This window comes from Balaenoptera physalus, assembly GCF_965194825.1.
Source record: "Balaenoptera physalus genome assembly, chromosome: 5".
Taxonomy (NCBI): domain Eukaryota; kingdom Metazoa; phylum Chordata; class Mammalia; order Artiodactyla; family Balaenopteridae; genus Balaenoptera; species Balaenoptera physalus.
In genome coordinates, this window is record NC_138884.1 from 112,820,056 (window position 1) to 112,839,990 (window position 19,935).

The window sequence follows — 19,935 nt, forward strand, 5'->3', positions numbered from 1 at the left end:
CAAATGGGAGAAGCCACAGCGAGGAAGATCTTGATTCACTGTGAGAGAGGAGATGCAAGAATGGAATAGGCCACTTATGGAGGCGGGGAGTTCTCATTTGTGGAGGTGTCTGAGCACTAGGCAGGAATGGGAAGAACCACTGGAAGTAGCCAGAAGGTCCAGCTTAATCAAGACCCTCTAGGCCCACCAATGTCCGCTAGGCCTTGGTTTCCTGATTCCTAAGAAGGGAAACATCACAACTGTCCTGCCTCTGGGTAAGGTAGACAAGTTCAAGTACAGGGGTGTTTGTGGGAGGAGGGCTTTGCAAACTGTAAAGGATTGTGTACATCAAAAGGAGATTGTCTGCTTTTGCCATGTGAATTTCTGCATGACCTTGCATTTGAAGAAAGGGATTCTATGGATAAAGTGATTTGAAATCTTTTGCTCTGGGAATGGAGAATTTGTTTAATGTTGGGGAAAAATCACCCACAACTCTCTAAAAAAATCAATCGTCATTTATACCTGAGCTTTTCCTGTCTTTACCATGACATTTCCATCATGTTTACAGGGGGGAACAGTCATGTGGATTTATCTATGAGGCTGCTTTTATCCACCACCCCCCATGTTTGTGCCTTAAACATGTTTTCTTATTATTGTTTTTATATTATCATGTATGGTCAGAAGAATAATGGCCTCCAAGTATGTCCACCTCCTAATTTTCAGAACCTGTGAATGTCACCTTGCATGGCATGAGGGACTTTGCCGATGTGATTAATTTAAGGGTCTTGAGGTAGGGAAAATTATCTTGGATTATCTGGATGAACCCAATGTAATCACAAGTCTTCTTATAAGTGAAAGAGGGATGAGGAGAGTCAGGGTCAGAGAAGGAACTGTGAGAACAGAAGCAAGTGTTAAGAGTCAGAGACAGGTTGAAGATACTGTGCTGCTGGCTTTGAAGGTGGAGGAAGGGGCCAGGAGCCAAGGCAATGAAGGCAGCATCTAGCAGCAGGAAAAGGCCAGGGAACAGACCATCCTCTAGAGCCCCCAGGAGGAGCAGAGCCCTGATGACACCTTGATTTTGGCCCAATGAGACCCATTATGGACCTCTGACCTCCAGAACTGTCAAATAAGTTTGTACTGATTTAAGCCTAGTGGTGATTTATTTGTGGTGATTTATTAGAGCAGCACAGGAAATTCAGACATCACATTAAGTAAGGAAAATCAGTTCCAGTTGAACTATGACTTTACCTTCATTTTAAATGTAGTTTAAATTTTTTTTTAACTTAAAAAAAAAACATTTTTTAACTTGAATTCTCAAAATTGTTGGACATTCTGATTTTCATTTATAACAAATAACTGAGTGAAAGGGCTTTGGGCATGAAGCTTTTAAAGCTTTTTCTTTCCAATACACCATTTTCTTGCTATAATTTATCGAGCGCCTGCTCCATGCCCAGTGCCTTGCTTTCATTGTCTCCAATATCACAAGTCTCCAGAACCTCAGAGACTTCAGAGAGGAAATCAACACTCAGAAGTTGAGCCCCTTGCCTGCAGTCCCACGGCCAGTAGAGACAGAAATGAGGTTCAAACTCAGTTTGCCTCACTCCAGTCCTGAATTCACTAGAGGGCAGTGTGATGCCTTTGGTGTATGTTTAAGGGTATTTCTAATTGTAAGACACAGCATGTATGTAGAGACAAATAAAATAAGCCAAAAATAATTGATCCAATGGTTGCTAGGTTTAAGAGCCAGAAAAATGTCCACTGCCATATGGTGATTTTCTATATTTGAGCCAGGGTTGAACTCCAGATACGCGTTGATTGCATCAGAGAACAGTTAAGTCAGTCATTGCACATCTGTATTCGAAACTAAAAATCCTATCCCCAAGCCAACTTGATTCACTTATGTAACAAACAGTTATAAGATGATTGTAGCCTGATCAAAGCATGCTTAGTACATAATGCTCAGTGGGGAAAAAATAGAACATAAAATAAATCCATGTGATCACAAAAGTGTGGAAAGAATAGAGATAAGTAGGACAGGAAGGGAAGAAGTCAGGCCTGGATAGAGGTTTCTGCTGTGCTCTGTGCTGGGTGGGCTCTTGATAAGGGAGGATGTGCAAGGTGAGCTGGTCTTCTTGAAGCTTCCTGCCCCCCAAATGCATCCACCAAAACCCAAGCCAAGTACCCAGGTGGTCACCCAAGGTACCGAGGTACCAACCGAAGGAAGCCCTGGGGTGGTCAGCCCCTCCCAGGCCCACCTCTTGCCTAGAAGCTTATGGCCACACTGTATCCACCTGGAGACACCAAAGAGAGAAGGGGGCCATTTAGTGCCCTGGGCTCACACTTGCCAACTGGAAAGATGGCGCCATCTCCTGGACCCAGCAGAGGGACGTGGCAGAAGGAGGAGGAGATGCAGTCCCTCTGAGGTCTTATCTCTGCCCCCACCAGCACAGTCACTTGCTCCTGGAAGACCAGGGCCCTGCCCTGTTGTCACTCTGCTTTCACTTTTACGGTGCAGCGATGAGTGACCTCCGAGCGTCTCCCCACTTTGCCCCTGGACGAGCTGTCTCCCAGGGCTCTGCATTCCCTGGCTGGAGAGCCCGCTGATGGGACAGGCTGCAGAGCAAAGGACCAGCAGTCCAGGGAGACAGGCACCTTCCTACAAAACACCCAAGGGTCCACAGCAGCAGCAAAACACAGCTCAGAAACCACCCTGTAAAAACCCCAAGCTCCCAGAGCACAAAGGCACATCTCCATTCCAAAGAGCGAGAGACTGAGAGTTAGCGACTTGCACTCACTTTGTTTTTTAATTTCTTGCATAGATTACTTTTTAAATTTTTTATGCAATTTTTTAAAGGTTACACTCCATTAAAAGTTATTACAAAATATTGGCTCTATTCCCTGTGTCATACAGTACATCCCTGTAGCCTAACTTACACTAATAGTTTGCACCTCACCCTCTCCCACCCCTTTAAGGCCCCTTCCCCACTGGGAACCACTAGCTTGTTCTCTATATCTGTGAATCTGCTTCTTTTTTGTTTTATTCACTAGTTTGTTGTACTTTTTAGATTCCACATATAAGTGAGATCATACAGTATTTGTCTTTGTCTGACTTATTTCACTTAGCATAATACCTGCCAAGTCCATCCGTGTTGCTGCAAATGGCAAAATTTCAGTCTTTTCTATGGCTGAGTAGTGTTCCATTGTATGTATATAGCACATCTTCCTTATCTACTCATCTGTCGATGGACACTTAGGTTGCTTTCATACCTTGACTATCGTAAATAATGCTGCTAGGAACATTGGGGTGCATGTATCTTTTCGAATTAGGGTTTTTCTTTTTTTTTCGGATATATACCCAGGAGTGGGATTGCTGGGTCATATGGTAGTTCTATTTTTAGTTTTTTGAGAAGCCTCCATATGATTTTCCACGATGGCTACGCCAATTTACATTCCCACCAACAGTGCGCAAGGGTGCCCTTTTTTCCACACCCTCGCCAACATTTGTTATTTTACACTCACTTTAAATTTAGAGAATCACAGAGGGTTCCAGCAAAGCAAAGGATGTTTTCTACATTGTGCCTGTGGTCGGTGCCATCCTTGTGCAGCCCCCGGGTCTGCTGGGGGTCCCCGTGCCCCTCAGTGCTGGGAGGAATTGCCTATCCCCTCAATTCCACAGCACGGGGATGTTCAAAGGCTTCTTCAAATGTCTCTGAAGTCCTGAGCATTTCTGGGCTTCGAGCTGTCTTGGGTACCAGCATTCTTGCATGCTGCCCTGTCTTATAGCCTAATAACCCCAACTTGAACTTCAGCACCTACTTTGGTTTCCTCAAATGCACAGCAGCAGTCACGCCCACAGGATTACTGGAGGGTTTCCGGAGGGGCGCGCTACCCAAGGTGCCTGACTTCCTGCCTCTCACCAGCCTCTGTTTTCCCCTCTTATCTCTGCTCGTCCGCTCCGCCTGCTCAGAGGGCCACTGAGCTCCAATTTCTTCTCCTTCTAGTGTGTGGAGCAGCTTCCCTCCCTTCTGAAGCTGGAGCCAGCCGCCATGCAAACGTTCAGCAAAACCTCCTACTCCAGGCACTTATCAAAATATTTTTCTCAGTGAAGACAGTTCTTTCCTTGAAAGACATTCTGGTGTCAGCCGTTAAGTTTACACACTTTTCTTTCCTTCTTTATACCGGTAACATCACTGCTGCTATTTGATGCTCCCAGGCTCTTTGGAAGCCATGGTATGTGGGCTCCAAAGCAGCAGCCCAGCCTCTGGGGTTCCAGCCTCTGCTTCTCCACATGATAGCCCTGTGAACCCAGGCAAGATGCCCATCATCTCAGATGAGGCTCAGTTTTCTCATCTGTGAAATGGGAATAGCACAAATGCCTATCTTGAGGGACCAGAAGGATGATGAAATAAGATCATGGATGTGAGAATACTTTGCAGTGTGCAAAAACACTGTAGCAACATCGGCTGTGGTCATTATAATCATGTGGCCAAAATAGTCAGTCAACAAACACTTGTTTTTTATCAAGTAGGTCCTTGTCCAGGAAGGGAAGGAAACAACTGCCCATACAGGCCATGAGCATCCTGGTCACAGCCGAGAACTTGGGGTCAGGCAGAGAGGTCCTGGGCCTTGGGAAGACCTTCCATGTCATCTTGTAATACCAGGCCTCTCTCAAAGGGCTGTGGAGAGGCCAGGAGATGGCCGCCTTGTTGAAGATGCTTGTCCTTCCTTCTTGCCCAGCTTATTCCTACTTATGCCAGGAGGCTCAGTGCAGCCCACCTGAGGGGTTCCGAATTCACTGTCTGGGCTGCCAACTGTCAGTCAGGGTCCTCTAAGAAGCGGACACCAGGTGGACCAGTGGGCAGGAACTTATTGGCATAAGTGCGTGTGAAGGGAATGTGGAGGGACCAGGGGAGGTGGAGAGATCACAGACATGGGACCAGCCCAACCCCTGGTGGAGAGGAGAGGGACAGGGCTTGGGCAGAAGGGTCTAGGTGCTGCACAGGACAGGGAAGGTTCAGCAAGGCCCTGGCACGTCCTCCAGCCAAGGTCAGCCCCAGAGGAGCCCTGTGTGTGTCCCAGGAACAAGGCTGCCTTAGTTCCCTGGCTGTGTTCCGCCAGTGGCTGTGAGCTGCCCCCCACAGCCTGGCCTGGACACCCGGGGTGAGGGATTACAGAGCACAGGGGCTGTGGCCCTCGGTCAGGTCCAGCCCTATAGTCGGGGGTCTGTGAGCACGTCCTCCTGCCGCCACTGTGTGGTAGGCCACGCGCCTCTAGAACAGCGCCCTCAGAGGAGGAGTGAGACAGAGTGACGTCTTCCCTGGGGTCCCAAGGTGGTCAGGGTGGCCCCTGTACTAGTCAGGGCTCTCCAGAGGAACAGAGCCAATATGGTGTGTGTGTGTGTGTGTGTGTGTGTGTGTGTGTGTGTGTGTGTGTGTGTGTGTGTAGAGGGGGAGAGAGAGAGATTTAGTTTGAGAAATTGGCACATGTGATGGTGGGCGCTGGAGACCCAGGGAAGACCTGATGCTGCAGCTCGAGTCTGGAGGCCGTCTGGTGGCAGTGCTCCCTCTTCCTCAGGGACCTTAGTCATTACTTCTTAAGGCCTTCACCTGATTGGGTGAGGCCCACCCACATTCCAGAGAACCGTCTGCTTTACTCCAAGTCTACTGATGTAAATGTCACCCTCAGCTAAACTGGTGTTTGACCAAATATCTGCCTTCTGTGGCCCAGCCAAGTTGACACATGACACTGAGCCCTACCCCATCCTTCAGCCCTACCCTGTCCCTCACTCCCCTATTCATCTCACCCTGGTACTGGTGACACTCTGGAGTCACCTGCTGTTTGTGTCACTCTCCCTGGCAGGGACCGCATCTCCTTGAGTGCTGAGCACCACCCGCCCTACCTTCCCCCTTCCCCAGCATCCAACATAGTCTTGCACTTGGCTGCGTGCCGAATAGGTAAGAAAAAAAATCAAGGACTTGAAAGCGTGGTCCAAGCTGTTGAAGAGCATTCACCTGTGAAAGTCATTAAAAATAGTCAGTCTCACCAAATTCCTGGGCAGGGAGAAGGCAGCTTGGCCTCCCCTTCCCACAGCCGAGCAACTCAACCCAGAGGGGTTTGGGATTCACCATCCCCCCACCACCTGACCGTCCATGGAGCAGGGGCTCAAATGCCGGGGCCCCTGACTCCCAGAGGGAGATTCTTGCCAGTTACCTGTCATCTCGCGTCTCACGGGGCCCTAATGCTGAGGGTTCTACAAGAATCACCCCAATTTCTAGGAGGGGGCAGCAGAAGACATTTACCCACTCTCCGGACTCAGATATGAAGAACCTGCGAGAATTCACGAATGTGCTTGGTGGGCACAGAACACGTCCCCAAACAGATCCCCAGATATCCCAGAACTCGTTCTTCGTACACTGGGTGTTTAATGAAATAACAACGATGTCCTTTTTAATATTTTATGAGCCACGGAGCTCCCTCCCGGAAGCAGTGGAATAGAGACTTTTAAGTCCCAGACCTGGGCTCCGGGACTCATCAGCTTTGCCTGGGCGGTCTGCAGGGGAGATGCAGCTAGGAATGGTCGGCCGTGTGACTCCTGGAACAGCAGGTGCATCCCCTGAGCATCCTTGCTAATTATTTCTTGGGTATCAGTCTTTTCAAGCCCTTATAGACAGCAGGCACCAAGAGAGACCCCAGAATCCGGTGTTACACCCTTGCTGGCATCAGGAGCCCTGGTCCTGCTGTGCTGCTTCTCTGGGCTGTGGTTTCCCCACCTGTGTAATCAGGACGGACGAGTTACTTTCTATAGGCTGGTCCAGCTGCAGGCTCCGTGGTCAGGATCTGGCATGTTGGGGCAGGATCTCGGGTTGGGCCCAGGGCTCCTGGAAAACAGGCACCCAGGGTCTGCTACCACTCATGGGCTCACACTACAGGATGGTCACAGATGCCATTGCTGGAGTGTCCTGTCACCCAAGGGGCAGTGAGATGGCACGAAATAAAATGGGCTCAAAATGGTTTCTATCATGTGAGTTTCTATTGTGTGCTAGTGTGGGAGGGAGAATAATGATCCCCCCACCTCCAGAAGGTGTCCACATCCTACTTCCTAGAACCTATGAACAGGTTAAGTTACGTGGCAAAGGAATTAAGAATGCAGGTGGAATGAAGGTTGCTAGTCGACTGACTTTGAGATGCAGAGATTATCCTGGGTTAGCCACGTGGGCCCAGTGTAATCACAAGGATGCTTATAAGTGGAAAAGGAAGGCAGAAGAGAGAGAGCCCGCAGACAGCTGTATGGGAAGGTTTTGGCACAAGGTTGCTGGCTTTGAAGATGGAGGAAGGGGCCATGAGCCAAGGAAAGCAGACAGCCTCAGCCAGAAAAGGCAAGGCGTGGATGCTTCCCTAGAGCCTCCAGAAGGAACTCAGCCCTGACAACACCTTGCTTGCAGTCTAGTGAGACCCTTTTCAGATTTTGACCCCCAGAAGTGTAAGATGATACTTTGCATTGCTTTAAGCCACCAAGTTTGTGGTAATTTGTTACAGCAGCCATGGGAAACTAACAGAGGTATGCATACTGCATCCATTGCTTTAAGCCTCACCCCAAAAAAGGCCTACAAAGTTTCTACTCCTTATTATACAGATGAGGAGACTAAGACTCAGAGAGATTCAGGGAGATGATGTCATGGTCCCTGAGCAGGTCGATACACTGGTCAGTGTCACCCTCAGGACACAGGAATAATAGGAATAACATTTCAGACAGAGAGGCATGGAATGCAGGACATGATTGCCAAGGTGCTGGGGCAGGGGAGCAGTCTGGGTCCCCCAGAGTCACCACTCAGGCTTGAGCCCCAAGTCCTCCCTCCTCGCTGAATCCACAGGCAGCCCATCTCCGCTGCAGAGCAGATACTAGAGCTGCTGGCAGGAATGTGGCGGGTGTCATTGCCAGTGAGGACGCAAGAGCCTCTGTCTCTGAGACTGAGCAGGAGCTGCCACCGCTCACGGTGCCAGAGGTTTAACCAGATGCAGAAGGTGCCAGAGGTTTAACCAGATGCAGAAGAAAGTCTTTTTCCTCCTATCTTCATGCACATCAGTGCCTCTTATGGGTGGACTCTAGCAGGAGTGGGCTAGCACGGAGTCCTGGGACTGTGGTCTGCGGGCTTCTAGCCCCAGGGACCCAGGAGAGATTCTAAAAGGCTGATCTGGGACTGAGTCCCAGTGGGCAGGATCTGACTCAACTAGTGAATGGTGGGATGCTCCCGGCACATGTCACCCTCGGGCCTTTGCACCTGCTGCTCTGCCTGGAAGGCTCTTCCCCCAGGTATCTGCCTGGCCCTGTGCCCTCACTTCACTGAGTTCTCTGCTGCAGTGGCACCTCTTCAAAAATATCTTCCCAATTACAGTAGCTCAAACAGCATCCTCTCCTCTTCACTGTCACTCACCCTGATTTAGTTTTCTTCTTTTACTGGAACTTTATCAACTACCGGAACTTCCATAGTTCTATGTTAATTTTTTTAGTATCTGTTTCCTCCACTCGAATGAAAGCTCCCTGAGGGCAGGGACTTTTCCTCTTTTGTTCTTTGCAGAGAACACCAGCACTTAGAGCAGAGCCTGGCACGTAGTAAGTGCTCATTAAACAGTTGTTGAAAGAATGAACGAAACCAGAGTACAGAGTACACCTCACAGCACAGTTTGTCCTCTGGTCTCCAGAGCACGCTGCTTCTCGAAGCTCTGTGCTTCACGCTTGGAGTTGTTCATGGCAATTGGACAAGAGGCTGACTTGCCCTGGGAACATGGAAGAGAAGAAGGCTAAGAGGGGGAGACAGGAGTGAGGGACCTGTAGGATGCAGACCAGCCATTTTTACCAGGGAGATGTTTCAGAGAATTTGGGCTTTCTGATGTTTTTGCCTTGATAGTTTCTACCTCTTCCCTGGAGCGGTCTGCCTCCGGGTAGACGTTTTCCAGGTTAAAGCAAAGCATGTGTATATATACGAAGTCACCCCATTTCGAGACTCCTTGCAGTCACTCGCGGTGGCAGGGAAGGCTGTGCAGGCAGGGATGTCTGAACGTGTGCTGAGAGGGAAGGAACCGGACGTGGAATATCGTGGAAGTGTTCAGGATAGGCTCCAGTCAAAGTGATCGTAGTCAGACGTGGAGACTGATGCACGACCTGAAGGCTGCCCTTCCCTAAGGTCAGATCTCAAGCACTTGAGATTAGGGCTCACAGAGAGCTAGCTTTTGGTATATTGTAGGTGCTCAATAAACGTGTGTTGAATAAATGAACAAATACACGAGGCCTGCTTGAAACACAGGTGCACAGGTGGAAGGCGTCCTAACTCTGTGCAGTGGCCCGAGAGAAGGGAGGAGGGGACCTGTCACGTGCTAAGGACCTGCGGCACCCGGGCGCATCCCAGTGGCTCGCCCGTTACACCATTCCTCAGCTAAGAGATCTGCGTTCTCACCCCCACTTTACAGGTGAGAAAATAGAGGCTCAGGGAGGTTGGTACAACCTGGCAAGGGTCACTCAGTTGGTAAGCGGTGGGGCTGGTTCTTGAACCCAAGCTTGCCTGGCTCTTTGTTTATAAAACCACAGAATCTGGGTTATACATTGTTGACCAAAAAGCATGAGGACAAAGTTTGGCTCGAATGGAATGCGTCTGGAGGAGAGTAGCTGAGCTCAGCTTAGACCTTCCTCCAGCCTCAGGACATAGAAACGAACCAAAGCTGACACACCGCCTTCATTTTGCAGACTGAGACCCAGAGGGGTGAGCGCCTTGCCTGAGGCCCCAGGCAAGTCAGTGGCTGAGCAGTGTCCGGGCCCTTTCTCCTGGCTCACGTCCCCTATACGCTCATCGCCCCCTCCCATCCCCAAAGGCGCAGGAGATGAGCTTCGGGCCAAGTTCACGGGAGGACCAGCCTGCATTTGACGGTGGCCCCAGTGGTTCTAACCTGCTAGACAACCATGATCACCCTGCCACTAGCTTTTTCCTCCCATATCAGTGGTTTATTGGAGCAAGAGTGGCCATAACTTTTACAATCCCTTGTATCTGGCATATGGGAGAGTAAGTACCACAAAGCTGTGAGGGAGCCTGGACACATGGTCCTCATCATAGGGATGAAGAAGCTGGAGGTTAAAGGTCAAGTGGCCTTGCCACACCACACCCTAGAGGCTTCTTTTTCTCTCTTTTTATTAAGTATTAGCGACTCCATCTTCTGCTTTATAGGAGTCAAGGAAAAAATTGAGGCAGCTTATAAGCAAGTGAGCGCATGTGCGTGCACGTGTGTGTGTGTATGTGTGTGTGTGTGTGTTACAGATGAAACTCAGGGCCATGGAAGGAGAAGGAAGAACCTCTACCAGGTTGCACAGAGCTATGGCGAGGTAGCACACCATGGAGGTTAAGAGCTCAGATTTTCTGAGCCAAGCTGCTGGGGTTCATACTCCTTCATTGCCGTTTCCCGGTTATGTGCAGCCTTTATCTTGGGGCCTCTCTCTGTGGCACTAACCTCATTGGATTGTTTTGAACCTTTAAATGATTTGGTTCACACAAAAGGCTTAGAACAGTGCCTGGAAATCGCCTACATCATGGGAAGCATTTCTGTTGTTTTTCTAGGGGGAGGAACCAGATTAGCCTCTGAGCGTCCTGGCAGCCAGGGCAAGAAAGGCACTGGGGCATCCACAGACTCTCTCTTTAGGAGAAGCAGATCAATGTCTCAGGAGAGAGAGACTTTACTTACACACGACTCAAAAAACCGTTTATTACAAGGGACCCTCCAGAGGGGGGTCTTGGGACTCATAATAGAGCCTTGAACTAAAGTTAAAGCAATTGAAAATGATATTTTTCTATGCTTTCTTTTTTTATACAGACCCTCTGTAGGAGCTGAAGGTGCAAGTCTGAAGTGCAGCTTAGAGAAGGCCATTGTAATAGAGTCTGCACTGTGAGTAAACTAGGTCACCACTCATTCGATGCCCACTTATTTATGGAGTTTTTACTGTGTACCAGGTACAGTGCTAAACCTGAAGGATAAAATATGGAGCAAAACCAGACAGGACCCCTGGTCCTGAAGCAAGCAGTCAGTGAGAGAGCCCGACAGGAGCCAGGCAAACCTCGGGACTAGTGTGAGATTGCCCCAGGCCAGGAGCTACAAAGGGAGGAGTGTGGAGCTCCTTTGGGATGATTAGAGGGAGATCAGGGAGAGATTCCTGGAAGAGGTGGCAATTGAGCTGGGGTGAAAAGATGTGTTGACATTAACTAGGTGAAGGGAGACAGGGCAGGAATCCATCCACAGTCAGAGGGTTGATCATAAACCAGTGAATACCTGTGGCTGGGTGAGGCAGACATTGACCTGGGAGGAAACCCATTTTTGTTGTCATTTGCTTTCTTGTTTGTTTGTTTTTAACAAGTATTTCCACTATTTCTACCTCCAAAAGCTACTTCTAATAGTTATTGTTCATCAGGGATAACTCACCTATTATACACCGTGTCAGTTGATTCTTACAAGTACCTTCTGACACACAGAGCAGCCTTCCATGAATGTTGGCTAGTCTTGTTGGTGTAGATATTAACTCCAGTTCCTTACAGAAGGCAACTGAGGTTTTAGCTGCCAAGTGACTTTCCAGGTTATATAGGGAGGGAATCTGCTGTAGCCCAGCTCTCTCTCACTCCAGTGTGAGCCTTTGGTCCCATTGCCATTTTGCCCATTTCAAAGCCACAGCTTGTTTCGACCAGTTGATCCTATATGCATGGGTTTATTTCTAGGCTCTTTGGTCTATTCCATTGGTCTGTATGTCTGTCTTTATGCCAGTACCATACTATTTAGATTACTATAGCTTTTTAGTTTGATATAATCCCACTTGTCTAATTTTGCTTTTGGTGTCATACCCAAAAAAATCCTTGCCAAAACCAATATTATGTAGTTTTTCCCCTCCATTTTCTTCTAGGAGTTTTACAGTTCCAGGTCTTATGTTTATATCTTTAATCCATTTTGAGTGAAGATCAGTTGGCCATATATGCAGCGGTTTATTTCTGGGCTCTTTATTCTGTTTCATTAGTCTATTGTCTGTCTTTGTGTCAGTACAACACTGTTTTAATTACTTTAGCTTTGTAATATATTTTGAAATCAGGAAGTGTGATGCCTCCAGTTTTGTTTTTTTCCTCAAGATTGTTTTGGCTATTCATGGTCTTTTGTGGTTACATATGAATTATAGGATTATTTTTTTCTATCTCTGTAAAATATGCCAATGGGATTTTGATAGGGATTTCACTGAATCTGTAGATCCCTTTGGGTAGTATGGACATTTTAACAACATCAAGTCTTCTAATCCATGATCATGGAATATCTTTCCATTCATTTGTGTCTTTCATCAATGTTTTTTCAGTGTAAAAGCCTTTCACCTCCTTTGTTAAGTTTATTCCTAAGTATTTTACTCTTTTTGATACTTGCAAATGGGATTGTTTTCCTAATTTCCTTTTTAAGTAGTTCATTGTCAGTGTGTTGAAACACAGCTGATTCTTGTATGTTGATTTTGTATCCTGCAACTTTACTGAATCCACTTATTAGTTCTAACAGTTTTTGGTGAAGTCTTTAGGATTTTCTATATATAAGGTCATGTTGTCTGCAAACAAGGACAATTTTACTTCTTCCTTTATGATTTCAATGACTTGTATTTCTTTTTCTCACTTAATTGCTCTGGTTAGGGCTTCTGAATAGAAGTGGTTGAGAGTCACATCCTATCCTTGTTCCAATTCTTAGAGGAAAAGCTTTCAGTTTTTCACCATTGAGTATGATGTTAGCTATGGGCTAAAGTATCTTCAACAAACAGTGTTGGGAAAACTGGATCACTATATGCAAAAGAATGTTAGGCCCTTATTGTACACCATACACAAAAATCAACTACAAATGAAGCAAACACTTAAATGTAAGGCCTGAAAATATAAAACTCCTAGAAGAAAACAGGGAAATTTTCACAACATTGGTCTTGATAATGATTTTCTTGAATTTGACACCAAAAACACAGGAAACAAAAACAAAAATAGACAAGTGGAACTATATCAAACTAAAAAGCTTCCTCACTGCAAAGGAGATAAGAGAGTGAAAGGCAACCTACATGAATGAGAGAAAAGATTAGCAAACCATATATCTGATAAGGGGTTAATCTCCAAAATACATAAGGAACTACTACATCTCAATAGCAAAAACAAACAAACAAACCAAAAAAATGAGTAATCTGATTTTTCAAAGGGGAAAAGGACATGAATAGATATTTCTCCAAAGAAGACATGCAAATGGCGTATATATATATATGTAGTTCAATGTCACTAATCATCAGGAAAATGCAGATCAAAACCACAATGAGATATCACCTTACACCTGTCAGGATGGCTATTATGAAAAACACAAAAGACAACAAGTATTGGTGAGGATGTGGAGAAATTGGAAAGCTTGCACCCTCGCACACGGTTGGTTGGCATGCAAAATGGGGCAGTTGCTGCAGAACACAGTTTGGAGGTTCCTCAAAAAATGAAAACTAGAACTACCGTATGATCCAGCAATTCCACTTCTGGAATTTCATCCAAAAGAATCGAAATCAAGATCTCAAAGAAGTATTAGCACTTCTATTCCTATTAGCACCGCAGCACTATTTACAATAGCCAAGACGTGGAAACAACCTAAATGTTCCTTGTCGGATGGATGGGTAAAGAAAATGTGGTGTATACATACAATGGAATATTATTCAGCATTACAAAAGAAGGAAATCCTGTAATATGTGACAACATAGATGAACCTGGAGGACATTAGGCTAAGAGAAATCAGCCAGTCACAGAAGGACAGATACTGCATGATCTCACTTACATGAGGGATCTAAGATAGTCAAATTCATAGACTCCAACTGTGGAATAGTGATTGCCAGGGACTGGGGTGCAGGGAAGAGGGGGTGGGAAGTTGCTATCAATGAGCATAAAGTTTCAGTTATGCAAGATGAACAAGCTTGGGTGATACCAGGAGGCCTGCTGTCTGTGACCGCCTCCCATCAACACCATCCTCTGAGCTAGGCTTGCATCACCCCTGTGGGCAGAGGCAGTGCAGCAGTGGAAACGCCAGCTCTCCTGTGTGACACGGGCACATCACACCATCCCACTGAGCCTTGGTTTCCCCATCTGTTGAATGGCAGGGGTTTTGTGAGGCTCCTGCAGACCCCGCATCCATCACTGTTCACCTGGAGCGGCAGTGAGTTGCATTCTGGCTCCCACTTGAGAAAACCCCTTCGAGCAGAAACCGTGCCTTTTTCTTTCCTTAACGCAGTAGACCTCTGCACCCGTGGCACTTCACAAGCTCTCAGATGCCGCAGGTTAATTGAAATGAACTGAATTTGCTTCCGGTAGCTTCTCAGCTCCGCAGTTTCTTTTCGTCATCCTTTGAGGTGTGCGGAAAGAAAGATCAGACAGAGCCAGGTGGAACATTGACTGTCTCCCTTTCGACCTGAGATCTCCGGCATATTTCCTAATTTCCTGAGGCTCAGGGGACCAAACCACACTAGGAATCGCAGGGAAGTCTGTAAGACACCCAGCCCAGAGTCTGGCACACAGTAGGCACACAATAAATGTTAGACTCCTAGCGCCTGCCTGCCTCAGGGCCTGAGTCCCCTTGAACAAAGGCGAGTCTTTAACTGGTACAAGATCTGGTTACATAACAGGTCCCTTTCCCAGCCCGCGAGTTGACCATGCCTCCCAGAGGGGTTTCTTTCCAGTTGGGAAATGCAAATTCTCATTCTTTTTTCAAGTTCTCTGGAGTTAGGGATTAGAGCACGGCCAGGAGTATGAATGAGGTGTGAGCCGGGAAGCCAGGGCGAGGGTGGGAGGCTGAGCCGGAGGGGAGGCGCTGGGGTAGATGGGATGAACTATTGCAATGGCTTGAAAATTCAAGCCGATGGACTCCTCTGGGAGGGTTGTGTTCCATAGAAAATGACTTTTTGAAATGGCTCGTAGACGACCAGTTTCTAAAGCCCTTTCCTCTCTCTCCACAGACAGCTAGTTACGACTGCATGTGTCGGTCCCACTGCTTCCCCCTCCACCCCACAGATGCCGTGCCCCGGTCTCCCATAGAACCTGCACGATTCTGGGGTTCTGCACTTGCTTTAGAGACCTTGTCCATCTTCCTGTTTAATGCCCGGGTTCCTCCCACAACACCTCTGACAGGTGGTCATCAGGCCTCTCCTTGCTTACCTCCAGGGATGGGGAACTCACTGCTCAAGAGACCGCCCAGCCCACCCTTGAACACATCAATCAGACAGTTCTTTCTAGTGACGGGCTGACATCCGATGCATCACAGCTGCTGCCCTTGGTCCTTGTCTGGCTCAGGGCCAAGGAAAACAAGACCAACCCCACCCACATCCAGGCCCCTCCCCCCAGAGCACCCGCTCCTCTGGACTAAACATTAGCAAATATGAGTAGGGTCCAGTTACGTTTATCCAACGTAGTTTGAGCACCTGCTGCATACCAGGCCCTGAATAAGACCCAGCCTCTGGTATGACATGTCACAAGCCTCACACCAGCATAAGCACCTGCCCAGAGCTGGTAGGACTCCGGTGATGACAGGGCAGCGGTGGCGGCCATTCACTGGCTGCAGGACACCCCCAACACCACGCCGCATGCTGTGTTCCCCCAGCATGGTTTCCTGCCCCTTCACCTAAAGACTGGAGGAAAGAGATATAGTTATTCATGGGCTCTGGGTGAAAAAAAGAATGCAAGAGTCAGTCCAAAGCACTCCTCCCTTGCTTCCCAAGTGTAATGAGATCGCTGCTAAATTTACAATCTAGACATTCGCCTCAGTCTGATGAAAGTGATGGGCAAACAGATGGTTTAGTTAAAGCCAAAGGATGCTCTGGTCTCCTTCAGGAATTCAGGATATAGAATGAAATTTAGGAAGAGAGAGGAGGAAAGAGGGAAGGTGGGAGGGAAGGAGGAAGGAAGGGAGGAGGGTAGAAGGAAGAAAGGGAGGGAGGGAGGAAGGAAGCATTTCAAAGATCTGAAAGGTCTGGTCCTGAGTCCCAGGGAGCATAACTGAGCATTGGGAAGGAGCAAAGTTTTTGGAGCCCCTGCTTGGGTTCTAATCCCAACTATTCCACTACCAGCTGGTGACAGTAGTGGCCTCCTCTGGTGCCCCATCACATCATCCCAAGGCCCACTCTGACTTCAGCCCAGCTATGATGACAGTCCCACGAGAGCACAGAGGCAGGTTGCCGTTTCCCCCCACCTCCAGCACACTCAGGCCTTCTCCGCAGCCAGGATGCCACTCAGCTCGTCTGCAGTGCCATGTGGACATGTGGGAGTTAATGCCCCTGGGGGCAGCCTCCGCCACGCAACAGTTCTGGGAGACGGTCCATGGGCTGCTCAGACGTCCAGCGGAATTGACCCCTTTTGTCCGTAGAAGCCTCCTTCCTCAAGACATGCCTCGTGCAACCTCTTCCTTCCATGCCTCACACTCCCCACCCCTCACACCTGCTTTCTGCAACCATCATTTGTGTCAACTTGCTGCACCCAATCCTTGTCTCAGGCTCTGCTCTCAGGGATCCCAGTTCTCCTGAATGTGGGCAAGTTTCTCCTCTCTTCTCACCAGCAAAATGGGAACACTAAGAGAGGGTGGTTATAGGAGTGTTAAACAAGTAAAGGCACAGGGAGCATGTAGAACTGTGGCTGGCATAGAGTAACCTTCAGCAAGTAATACCCATTATTATTTCAGTATTGGCCTTGATGGTGATGATAGCTGAAGAAGAACCTCACGAAGTGAAATAGATCCAAATGGAAGAAGGTGAGAAGGCTGGCTGAACCTAACACGTTGGTATTCATCCCGCAATCCCACCCTCTAGGAATGAACCATCCCAGGGAAGGGGGAGGAGCAAGTGCAGCTGGTAAATTTCCATCTTCCCCGCCGTCAACCAGTTGTTCTTGCAAAATAATCGGAAGATGTTGCTTTTTTATATTTTAACAACCAAAATTTCGCAAGACGCACTGAAACCCTTCTTTTGGAATATTTTCAAACAGGAATATTTTTTAAATTGTTCACAAAAATTTTTTTAATGTGCAGATTTGAGAGTTTGAATTGGTGGTCTGTGTCCGTCACTTTGGTTTCCAAGCCACACGGTGATAGAAGCATTTCCAAACATCTTTTTTCATAGAATAACTTCTATCAAAAGGTTGCTTTGTTCTCTCTCTTGTTAAAATGTCACCTTACCTTGAAGAGATAGATTGCTTATACCTTAACTTTTAAGACCTCTGCTAGGCAGCTTTCTGTCACGGTCACTGGAGCTGACAACAGGCTTGTGCCTGGAGCGAGGTGGCAGGTCTGCTGCTCTGTCTTTGTGCTGCCTCTCTTCATTTTATCTTTAATCTGTGGTTTCTTTGGAGGATTCTTTATCAACCTCCTGTACATTTGTCACGGTTGATTCCATTAAAACTGAAAACTATCATTCTCAAATCCGCTAACCAGTAAATTGCATACATACCTTCAATATATCACTCTACGCTGAAAGCAAAGAAAGATAAAGGGCTGGCAGCTCCTGTGCACGGTGGAGCCCCCATATCCCCCTCATGTGGGCCATGTGAAGACTCCAGGGTTGGTCCATAGTGAAACGTTGTAAAAGTATAAACATGAGTTCCAATATCTTTTACTTCCCCCCTTCTGACATCCCCCCTGTGGACCCTACTGCTGTCAGTAATAAAAAGAAACCAAACCTGAGTTAAAAACCCAATGATTTCCTCCTCTTAAATACCAATAGCAGTTGAAAATCAGTGCTTCGATGAAACCTCCTATTTTTAGAAACACCGAGACCTGCACCGTGCTGAGTTCCGTGCTGTCCCCAACACGTGACTGCAAAGGGCCATCACCCTAGGCTCCCATCAAAATCCCTCGGCCTGCCTTGTCCCAGGGCCCCTCCGGGTCACGAGAACAAGTCTCCAGGTTGCTCTGTGCTTTGCTCTAGCACAAGGTGATAAATGCTAATGGAGGTGATCACATGTGGTAGCTGCTGTAACAAAGAACCACAAATCGGGTGGCTTTAGGACAGCAGAAATGTATTCTCTCCCAGATCTGGAGGCCAGAAATCAAGGTGTCGGCAGGACCTGCTTTCTCTCCCAGCTTCTGGTGTTGCCGGCAATCCTTGGCTTAAAAGCCGCCTCGCTCCAGTCCCTGCTTCTGTCATCACGGGGCCGTCTTCCCTGTGCGTGTCTGTCTCTCTGTCTCTTCCCCTCTTCTTATAAGGAAAGGAATCATACTGGACTAAGGGCCTGCCCTCCTCGAGGATGACCTTATCTTAACTGACTTTGAAATGACACCTGCAAAGACCCCATTTCCAAATAAATTCACATTCCCAGCTACAGGTTAGGACTTAAACATATGTTTATGGGGTCACGATAGATTATAGTGTTTTGTACCCATTGTCAGGTTAAGGTAAAAGGAAGATAAAAGAAGGAAGGGCCGGGAGGTACTGTACCAAGTACCTTCTGTAATAGTTAACGGACTTCTAGTACTTACAGCTCAGTAAGAGTCAGCCCTGTTCTAAGGACTTCGTGACTGCTGACGTTTAATACTACTGGCAGCCCCAATGCTGTTATGCTCATTTTACAGATGAGAAAACTAAGGCACTGAAGCATTAAGTAACTGACTTGGCATCAGACTAGGTGAAGGGTGGTGATGTCGGGATGGAGACCCAGGCAGTGTGGCCCCAGAGTTGGGGCTCTTAAGCACCTCTCCACCGTTACACGACCCATCACAGGTGTGGTGAACTGTCAGGTGTCACTGCACCAGATCATCACACTGACCCCTCTGGAGCCCGAGGAAGCAGGTACGCGAGGCTCCGGAGGCCTGCAGGCTCCGCAGCTGATGGGCAGCAGATCCGGGGTGGAACCCAGTTCAGCCCATCTGCACGGCCTGTCCCTTTCCTCTTCGTCACACACCTCTTCCCGTTTTTACTCAGGGTGCGGCATTTTGTGGGTATTTTAGGGCCTGAATCACGCTGTCCTTAATCTTTAGCTCTTTCTCTGTGTTTGCCAGGCTCGGGCACCACTTCCAGACCGCGCAACATTGATCTGGGAAACTTCAGGGCTGTGAGTTGGACCTGGTCAAGAACACCTGTTTTTCTTTATTTCGTGTTGCGGTGTGAAGCGTGGGCGGGCAGAATGTGGGCTCAGCCCTTTGCGACAGTGCAGACAGGAGCTCGCAGGGTCCCATAGCCTCCATCTCATCACCCCCGTCCCCCATCGCCATGCTGCCCACTTCCAAATCCCCGAGGCCATCCAGGCTCCAGCCACAAAATGTCTCCCAGACCCGTCCCTTGGAGGCTCCTGGCCTGTGTTGTCCACGTGGGTCCCGCTAACACGTGACACATGAGCCAAACACCCCTCCAGATGTGTGCCCACTACCCAGTCCTCACACCCCTGAGAGGCTGGCACGAGGGTCATCACTGTGTTAGAGGTGAGGACGGGACCCAGAGAGGCTGAGCGATTCTTCCATGGGTACCCAGCCAGGACCCGACATCTAGGGCCGTGTGCTTGAACACCAGGCTGGCAGCTGCACAGCCTGAGTTAGCAGCCCCCCTCCCTTCCAAACCCTCCCTCCTAGACCCCAGGCAGCACTGGACAGATGTACCCCACATTTGCCCTTATTAGGTTTTGCATGATGCTGGTTTCACTCGTGCCCGCTAGCCTCCCAGTGGGTTACTTGTCCCTGAAAGGGGGCACTGATGGGCATCTGCAGTGAACCAGGCTCCAGGCTGGTGCCCTGCCTACGCTCCCCCAGGTGGATGTCATAGTGACCTGGAGACACAGGTGGCCTCAGCCCTACCTTACAGATGAGACCTAAGGCTTGAGAGGTCAGATGCTTTTCCCATGTCATACAGAAAGTGAGTGGTGGTGGTGGGGTTGAACCTACAGCTATCTAATTTCGATGGCTCTGCATTTGTTTCCCTTTGTT

General features: G+C 48.3%; 1 protein-coding gene across 6 annotated transcripts in view; it reads left to right on the top strand.

Moving 5' to 3' along the window:
* LOC309660903 (solute carrier family 2, facilitated glucose transporter member 9-like) overlaps positions 1-19,935 on the top strand; it is a 122,622-nt gene that overhangs the window by 7,909 nt on the left and 94,778 nt on the right. For 2 of the 6 annotated variants that reach the window (XM_082462023.1, XM_082462026.1), the window contains exons 2-3: positions 10,834-10,905; positions 16,708-16,776. The exons of 1 other annotated variant lie outside the window; for it this stretch is intronic. In XM_082462023.1, coding sequence (XP_082318149.1) covers positions 16,767-16,776 — 10 coding nt within the window. In that variant the 5' untranslated portion in view covers positions 10,834-10,905; positions 16,708-16,766. Of the gene's footprint in view, positions 1-8,036; positions 10,906-16,707; positions 16,777-19,935 lie in introns of those variants that run through there. 3 more of the 6 variants (XM_082462024.1, XM_082462028.1, XM_082462025.1) reach the window with 3 other exon arrangements.